Source organism: Ochotona curzoniae, unplaced genomic scaffold (assembly GCF_017591425.1).
Source record: "Ochotona curzoniae isolate NIBS_2020 unplaced genomic scaffold, NIBS_Ocur_1.0 contig_1135, whole genome shotgun sequence".
In the NCBI taxonomy this organism is placed as follows: domain Eukaryota; kingdom Metazoa; phylum Chordata; class Mammalia; order Lagomorpha; family Ochotonidae; genus Ochotona; species Ochotona curzoniae.
Genome location: NW_024464962.1, coordinates 77,755 through 86,989, shown reverse-complemented (window position 1 = coordinate 86,989; position 9,235 = coordinate 77,755). Strand labels below are relative to the sequence as shown.

At 40.5% G+C, this 9,235-nt stretch overlaps 1 protein-coding gene across 1 annotated transcript in view; it reads right to left on the bottom strand.

Moving 5' to 3' along the window:
• Window positions 1-3,660: 3,660 nt before the first annotated feature.
• Window positions 3,661-9,235, bottom strand: part of LOC121166909 (potassium channel subfamily U member 1-like) — a gene marked incomplete at its 5' end in the record, with an annotated part of 80,834 nt that continues 75,259 nt past the window's right edge. The window contains 3 exon segments of the mRNA XM_040996248.1: window positions 3,661-4,081; window positions 6,571-6,695; window positions 8,481-8,675. Coding sequence (XP_040852182.1) covers window positions 3,661-4,081; window positions 6,571-6,695; window positions 8,481-8,675 — 741 coding nt within the window.

Here is a 9,235-nt window from a genome sequence, read left to right as displayed (position 1 = left end):
GATCTAACACTCAACAGGTTCTGGCAAGATTAGCACCACCAACAACCTAGATATATAGGATATCTGGTGTCTCTCTAATCCTGGGACCTACTCCAACCAAAAGTGGGAGAAAGGTTGGAGAGACAATGGTGCAACCTCAGCACGATATCACAGGTGGTGGGGATTTATGAGCCAGGAGTTGGGGCTATGGATTTCTTGCTGGAACTCTAACATAAGAACCCAGACCTGGAGCTCACTGGAGGTTGTGGCACAAGTGGCTGCAAGCAAAAAGTTGTGTACCAATTGCAGTAAGTAAAATTGCTTTGTAGACCTGTGGGTGACAGAGCTTAAAACCTACCCCAAGAAGAAGACTCTGCTAATCAGAGGTACAATGACCAAGAGCAAAAGAAGCAAGAGCAATGAATATTACTGAAAACTCCCCTGCAAAGGAGCAAAATCCTTTGCCAACCTCAGAGTTAATAGAGGAAGACATCGAGAAAGCTAGGCACACAGAATTCATAAAACGCATTGTAAAGCTTCTGATCAACAATGAGAAGCACATACAAGAGTTCAAAGAAGTTAAGGAAGCAGTAAAGCAAATCAAGGCTGATATATCAGAAATTAAGAACACAGTAGAGCAAATTAAAAGTACTATGGAGAGTCTCCAAAGTAGAATGAAGCAAGCAGAAAAAAGAATCTCAGAGTTGGAAGATATTTCCTGTCATCAGGGAAAAGCAAACAAAAAGCTGGAAGCAGAGATGGATCAGGCCAAAAAAGTATTCAAGAATTGAAAGACACTATGAAGAGGCCTAACATAAGAGTTATGGGAGTCCCAGAAGATGCAGAAAGAGAAACTGGTTTTCCAAATATATTTAATGCAATAATAAAGGAAAATTTCCCTAATCTAGAGAAAGAATTGAGAACAACATCCAGCAAGGGTACAGAACTCCCAACAGGCTTGATCAAAAGCGATCTTCGCCACGACACATGATCATCAAGCTCTGTTCAATTGAACATAAGGAAAAGATCCTTAAATGTGCACGTTAAAAAAAATTAGTTGGCATATAAAGGAATGAATGCCACTTAAACTCACGGGAGATCTCTCACAGGAAATTCTACAGGTGAGAAGAGAATGGAGTGACATACTCCAGATTCTAAAAGAAAAAAAAAATGTCAGCCTAGGATAGCATATCCAGCAAAGCTTTCTTTTCACTTCAAAAATGAAATAAAATTCTTCCATAGTAAAGAAACGTTAAAAGAATTTGCCTCTTCCAAACCTGCCCTACAAATGATACTTCAAGTTGTTCTCTTGACAGAGAAGAGGAATAGCACTAAACAAAAACAAAAGCAAATAGGAAGAACATCACAGTAAAATCACAACAGAAGACTAAATCAATGAACAACCCATTCCTAAAATGACAGGGCCAAAGTACCACCCATACATATTAATTCTGAATGTAAATGGCTTAAGTTCAATCAAACGTCATAGATTAGTAGACTGGATTAAAAAACTCATCTATTTGTTGTGTAGAAGAGACACATTTCACAAACAAAAATCAGCGGAAACTATATCGTATGAGATTTGATGTTTTCAGTTAGTTTAATCTCTTCAAAACACTTTCTTCTGATTAAATCATTCAATGACTCATAGATCATAGAGTAGCATCATTTTCTGCAAGAAGGTTCTTGATTTTCATTTCTTCAGCTACACGTTAGTCATTTAGTAGCATGTTATTTAAGTTCTTGGTGTTGTTAATTTCTTTTTTCTCTCTGATGTTTTGTTTGTGGCTCTTCATTTAAGGGGATGTATAGTAGCTGTGTAAAGGAGACTGTCATATCTAGTAACATGTTATTTAACTTCATGGCTATGTAAATTTCTATTTTCTTTCTATTGTTGATTTATTATGACTTTTCATTTGAGGGGATGTACAGTAGCTATGAAATGGAGGCTGACATCCAGATTTGAGGATATGATGCAGTATGCATTTCTACTTCTAGATAAAGATGGACTCCCAATGAAACTGTTTACTATATCTTGACAATAGGATTCTGGAGTCTCTGCCATTGTCCATGCCCACAATGATGGACATATGACTGTGTATGAAGAACTACATTTTAGTAATGATACAGAGGCACTATTCAGTGGGGAGGGAGGAAATGGGGGCTGGGATAAGGGAAATACCAGGAGTCTATGGAACTATATCATAAATTAACAATAATAATAATAATAAAATGTAAAAAAATAAATAAAACTATTATATTTTCTGAAGTGATTGTTAATAATTAAATCTAGCTGTTATTTCATTTGGGGGCTTTTTTCTTTATTTTATTTGTATGTTTGGACATAAAATGTATAAAATTGCTATAGTAAAACAAAGCAGTTCAAATCTGTGTGCTACTAGTTTGGTGCAATGATTTGTACATTTTTAAACTAGAAATGTATGCATTGTCTCAAAATAAATTTAACTGAGGGTACTTTATTTGGCAACACTGTTGGTGACACAGTTTCTTCCTCTGTAAAACAGACATAATATCAAGTCAACAAAGATGTTGTCAAAATGTAGAAGCTATAAAGATGTTAAATAAAATGATTTATGAAAAATAGTTTATTATTTTCTTTCATCCCCCTTTTTACCTAGCACATATTTCAGGGAGCTTCAAAGCAAAAGAAGATAGAACAAACAAACAAGCAAAAACCTCACTGGAAACAAAATTGAAAGATATGTTTATTTCTCTGCAAAAATTTTTGGAATGCATGCATAGTCTTATGACAATAAATGTACAACAAACTTTTGAAGTGGTGTCCTCTAATGGAATATGGATTCACCTATGAGAGGCTTATCATTACAAAAAAAAAAACAGCTTGGAGTAAGAACTTCCTTAATGCATTGAACTTTTAGTGTGTTAATCCAGTAATGCTGAGGTTAAGTGCCTGACCTGAAGATAGGGTGTACAGAGCGATGGAGTGGATTAATTTTGGATTGTGGAGATGGGGACATGTTTCCCACCTTTTTTCCCACTGACATCTCAACTCCTGAAGCAGACAAGTTGGAAGGTAGCCTCTTGTACTTGACTTGATTTCACTTTGGCAACCGTGTCCCACAAGACTCAGCTATTCCTTGTTAAACACCTATTGGATGCTGGGCCTAAAGGTGGCTCGTGTTGATAGCTACATTACCAGTTCCCACCAACATTTCCCCATATGGCTTTTCTTGCATCCTACAGAAAGAGGTAGATTAAGAAAAAACATGGCATGGGAGTTGGGGGTTGGGTAGGAGTCGTTGCTGTGGTGAATACGTACTTGTCTATTATTTGCCTATTCTGGGATAGATAGTGTAAGATTCTCGAGTGTTTTTCGGACAGAGTTTGACCCTGTGTGCAAGGCCTTCTCATGTTTAACCTGATAACTTACCTTCCTTGGATCTGAGGAGCTGAGCTGGTGCTGCACACACTACTGTAAAAGCTGCTCCAGGTACCACACTTTCTGTTCAAGGAGGCACTGAGTGAGGCACTTTCCTTTGGGGGCATTGCATAATAAATTTCTTTATTTATCACATCAGACCCAATTGGGGAAGATCAGAACCACAAACTGAAAGGCATGAGCTCGGCAGCATTCTTATGGTCTCCTTTCAAAGACACGTGTGGTGGCGATGCCTGGGATCTACGCAGCAGGTTAGAGCACTAAGAGAGCATCAGTGGATCTAGTTGTACTTCGTAAACATTGTCTTCCAGGGTTTCCTGCCTCTGGCCCTTGTCAGCAGTTTGTGTGAGGCCTCCTAATTTTGACTGTGTTGGTGATAGCCTACTGGTTTGAGTTGGGCTTGCTTGCTGAGAGGTCGAATAGAAGCAAGTTCTGGGATCCAAACTGTTCCCTGGTGCGTAGGATGGTGGTGCTGTGCTCCTCTTCTCAGAGCTTATTGTGGGGGCAAAACTCAACTCTGTGTTCAACTCTGGTAGCACTGGCATTGTATCTATAATTTCATATTGACAGGACAAAGACACCTCCTCCCTTTCATAAAAGGCCATGCCAAAAGGGATAGCACAAAATACAAGATCCGAGGGGAGCAGCTTAAATTCGTTGGCTGGCCGGGTAATCACAAACCTGTAAGAAAAGCCAGAGAATTGTTAGCTTCTGAAGCTGCAGGGTTGGGTGGCTCCTGGTTCTGTGGCCAACCCAAGAGGCCAAGAGGCCATTTTGCTGGGCTGAAAGATGTGTGTGTGTGTGTGTGTGTGTGTGTGTGTGTGTGTGTGTGTTGCCTTGCTTCACTGATTCTTGATAAATAGTAAATCTCTATGGCACTCTGGGAAAGGAGAGTCCCTGGAATTGGGATTAGGAGGCTGGCTTTCAACTCTGTCTCTGAATCCAGACACTTTTGGCCTTAGTCATGACTTTCCCCATAATTGGTGGGAGAAGTTAATCTATGGTACTTGCTTTTAAAACACACTCATGAATTTAACTGGCACACTGCTGGGCACTTAGTGATACTTTGTCTAACTGGAATATCACATGTATCCTCTATATTCTGTTCTTGGTTTAAGTGCATGATAACATAATGCATAAGCTGCCAGATTTCACATAGAATAACAGCCTGACTAATAAGAGTTGTGAAAAATGAATGTCAAGAACACTCAGAGACTAGACCTGCATTGGAAGACTGTAGGGAAGCAAGTTGCCTTAACTACTAACCAGGTATAAAGCACATTCTTCATTCATGTGAGATACATTAATCAAAAGCTCAATATTCGTGTCAGAACAGCCTTTCAGGCTCATCTTGCAGGACCTGCAGCCTGTGTTTCTCCCCTCCCATCTACAAGATCACATTAGGGATCCTTCTTTCTTCATGGAATAATCCAGCCACTAGGTCTCTTCCACTCCATCCTCTAGAACCCTATTCTGTCCTAAGCAAAACTCTCAGAAAGCATATACTCCCTAAAACATGGAAATGGCACTTGGGTTCCTGAAGTCTTCTCAGGTGTCAGGGATCTTCCTAAACTCATGGGAGATGGGTATTCAGAGAAAAAGCTGCCTATGGATTTCTGATTTTTTGAACCCAAAGGGATCTATTTATTTAAATTACATTTTCCATGAACCTGTTGAAGTACCCTTGTTTAAGCTGAATATTTTCCTAGGATTGTGTTCTATAGACCTCCTAGAGCTGTTGTGGATGGAGGAGAAACTTTAGAGCGGGAGGGAAGGTGGCAGGTAGAAAGAGAATGAAAGAATGAGTGGTGGATGTGGATGTCATTCCTGCTTCCCAGTGCTGCTTTCAAAACATCACTTCTCTTCCAGCCTCCCACTGACTGTCTTCATGAGTTCTGTAGAGCCTCAACACTCTCTCCAGATTCATCAGTGTCATCCATACTCATACAGGTTTATTGAGGTCTTTGAACTCAGAATGAATATTCTTTCAAACTCTAATGCCACTGTCATCTTATGCACCTGTAGTGTCTCTGTGGTTTCTAAGCCCACCATCTGGACCCATCTCTATATCATCTAGCATGCAATGATCTTTTTCTCTAAACCAGTTTCCTGCCCACATTCTGGGTGTCACAATTTACTGGCACTGTATCGTCTCAACAATCTTAAGCTTCAATCAATCACTCTGACCACAGTTTCCCATCATCCTTCCTGAGTTATTGCAACACTCAGAGTTCAACTACCCTTTAATTTCATCAGGATTTCCAATCCTCTCCCTTCACTTTATGGTATAATGTTACTTCTCAAATCCCCAATAAGCCTCCTCTTCTGCCCCTCTCAGCACTCAGTCTAAGCCTCCATTTTTTTCTCAATTCTCTGTAATGTTTCTTCCCTCTTCTCTCTGAGCATTGGCTGAGAAATCCTGCTGCTAAATAAAAACTCTCACTAGCATGTTCCTTACACAGAGCCATAGCTGCTTTAACATCTTTGCTTTGCTTCCTTTTCTCTCTTATGAACAGAAACATGTTTTTTCCTTTCCTATTCAAGACCATTTCACTGAGTAATTTGGCTTCCCTCTCCTTTCTCCTGCAACAGGTTCCATTGCTCCACTTCTATTCCATTAACTTTAACTTACTCTTCTTAGCCTACTAGATGCTGTCTATCTCCACCATGAGAATCTTAATGAGAACATGCTTGATAATGCTCATTTGAAATGCTTCTTTCCTTCTCCTCCCACCCCTTTCACCATTTACTCTTCATTCCACATTGTTATCACATTGGTCTTAAAGAAAAGAAAAACTGAACATACCACTACCATGAATCATATGTGCCAGCGCAGTTGCTAGATAAAAAGCATCCCATGATCCAGCCAAGTCCAACAAGCCCAGAAGAATACAAGAGAGTCTTTACTATGCTGACAATGGCTTTTCAGGTTTAGAAACTTGCATGGACACTGATTAAAGTAACTGCAAAAGAATTCTGATTTAAGATTTTCTTCTCTTTTTCTGTTTTCACTGGGAACAGACTCTACTGTGTTTTGCATTGCAGTTCTTGATGTTTGTAGCCTGTGCCATTATTATTAAATTTGCCTTTCTTGCAACTGTGGACCTCAGGCATTGAAGGAAATTAACCCTGGCTGCTACATTTGGCAAGTTGACACACATTTTCCAAACTAGCATACTCCCCTTTTGTTCTCCGGATTACGCTCCTCATCTTCTATCATGCGGTATAAACCAACACACAGGATTCCAAGATTATCCAATGTGCCACAGAACAGTTGTCCAAAGGTTTCTCTTGGCTAAAGAAAGAAGATAAAAACAAATATCTGCTGGATACTTAAGGCTCGGTAATAACAAGCATCTACTAGCATGCCATTGGCATTTGCGAGAAGTTTGGGAGACAGCAAAACCGTATCTTGTAAAACTTTATGATGATCATATTAATTGGGAATGTAGTTAAGTTTATTATTAGGTTTGAAACTTTAACCTCAGTGGTTAGGCTCATTATTCTGGTTCTTGCAAGAATTCCAAGCACATGTGGTGTGACGTGTGGTTGTTTGGTAACTACTAAAAATTAACACATAAAAAAAGGCTTGACAACTAATTTTTTGGGTACATGATAACTTGAGTTGGTAAGCATCCTCAAAGAGTCATGTTATTCCACTCTTACATGTCCTGACTTGCTCTCAGGTTTTGTCCAACCAAACCACTGAGAACAGATAACAGGTTCAAAAGCAGAAGTTAATGAATCCAGTCAAATGAAAAGACAGTATTTGCTCAGTTCCGGTCTTCCTGAGATAAATAGAAAAGTGAGGATGGGAATCATGTGGGTATAAAGAGGAGGAGTCTGGTCTAATCTCCTATAACCTCTAATACAGTAGGAAGTTGTCAGCAGTAGTTTCCAGGGCATAGGGTCACTCACAAGTCAGCTGTCACTAAGGAACACAGGACCAGAGATAGAAAAAGACTGGATGATTCCAAGGGACTTGTTGGAGACTCTTTGTCCATGCACATATGCATATAACAAAGGATTTGCCATTTGTATTGGTAGCGTATGTTGAGATGTACACTGGGAACAAAGGCTTGCAAGAGTGGGCTCCTTGTTAAGCTGTCCAGGTGATATACTACAGAGTAACAGAGTTTATTTTCTTGCAAAGACTTATTCCCAACAAGGAACAGCTTGGATCAGACCTCGGGTCAGTAAATGGACCCCTGCTCAGGCACTGGTTGACAATTTAGCTTTAAGCGAGTTCCTGCTTCTCTGGGTTTCAGATTCTTACTTTTTTAAAGCAATCAGTAATACTGCCTGCCCTTTAAATCCTCAGACGATGTGAGAAAAACTATATTGGCACAAGGAAAAGATTTAGTAAATATTAGCATTGAAATTGTAATAAACTTCCTGGTGGGGGCACAAAGTCATTGGATGTCTTATGCTGTTGAATATATGAGATTCAGCCCTATATACATAACAGAGATTTATGTGTCAGAGTTCTGAATGATGGCATGTCCTCCAGGTTCAGGAATCTTGTATCATCCAATAAAGGATGGCAGAAGGGCAAGAAAGCATGGCAGGGTGTATGGTAGGGGTGGGAGGATAGAAATAAAGAACAGTGGAGAGAAAGAGAAAGGGGCCAAAGTCATTCATTAATTTTGGAATTCACTCCAGTGATAACTAATCCACTTTGAAGATAACAGCGTTGATCAGGTCCACAGAACAGAGTCCTCCATGACCCCTTGAACATCCTACCTTTCAATATTATGAGTTTGGGAATTAAGTTTCCAAAAATGAACTTCGGAAACCTCATTCAAGCCATGTCATGTAGAATTCCTGAGGCTTCCTGACTTACTTAGCTAGAAGGTGGGGATAATAGTGGCTGCTTTATTTGCCCCTTAGGATTGTTACAAATGTGCAGGGTGTTGATTGCAGGACTCTATGAAATACAGTGAATTGTAAAACAGCCTATGTATTATTGATTTCTTTCTGTGTTAGAAGCTATCTAACACTTCAGAGAGGTTGGATCACCTTCAGAAACTCAAGAGAAGTGAGGAGATGGGAAACTTCATTGTGATAAGAGTATACTCACTTTAACAGATGACAGAATGTTTTGGTCTAAGGACAGAAGCCCCAGCCTACACCGCAATCTTCCAGAGGAGAAAGTACTGCAGCTGTCAGTCATGTCACAGAATTTCTCCTTATCCAGATGTTGTTCCAGCTGGGAGCTTATCCCTCCTGTCACCAGCATCTGGAGTAATTCCAAGACGTGATAGTTGTAGAAGGCCTAGAAAGTAAGGAGAAGCTGTGATCACATCCCAAGGAGCTGATGTGTGAATGGTGGAGGAGGAAATGCTTGGAGAGTGAGTGGACATCACTGCTTGCAATGAATCTGATGGTGCAGAGCAGTGTTTATCATTCCCATCATCAAAGTCTAATCAAAAATGTCAGTTCGGGTGGTATTCTGGATTAGGCAAAGTGAGGAAAACACTGACCTAGTTCCTGGTCTCCTCAAATCCACACTGTACAAGAGGAGTGTGGGTCATTAGGCTGCCACCAAGGATTCTTCCCTTCAAAACATGACCAGAGGAGCCCGGCGCCGTGGTCTATTGGCTAAAGTCCTCGCCTTGAACGCACCAGGATCCCATGTGGGCGCCGGTTCTAGTCCCGGCAGCTCCACTTCCCATCCAGCTCCCTGCTTGTGGCCTGGGAAAGCAGTCAAGGATGGCCCAATGCTTTGGGACCCTGCACCCACGTGGGAGACCTGGAATGAAGTTCCTGGTACCTGGGTTCGGATCGGTGCAGCAATGGCCGTTGCAGTCACTTGGGGAATGAATTATCGGACGG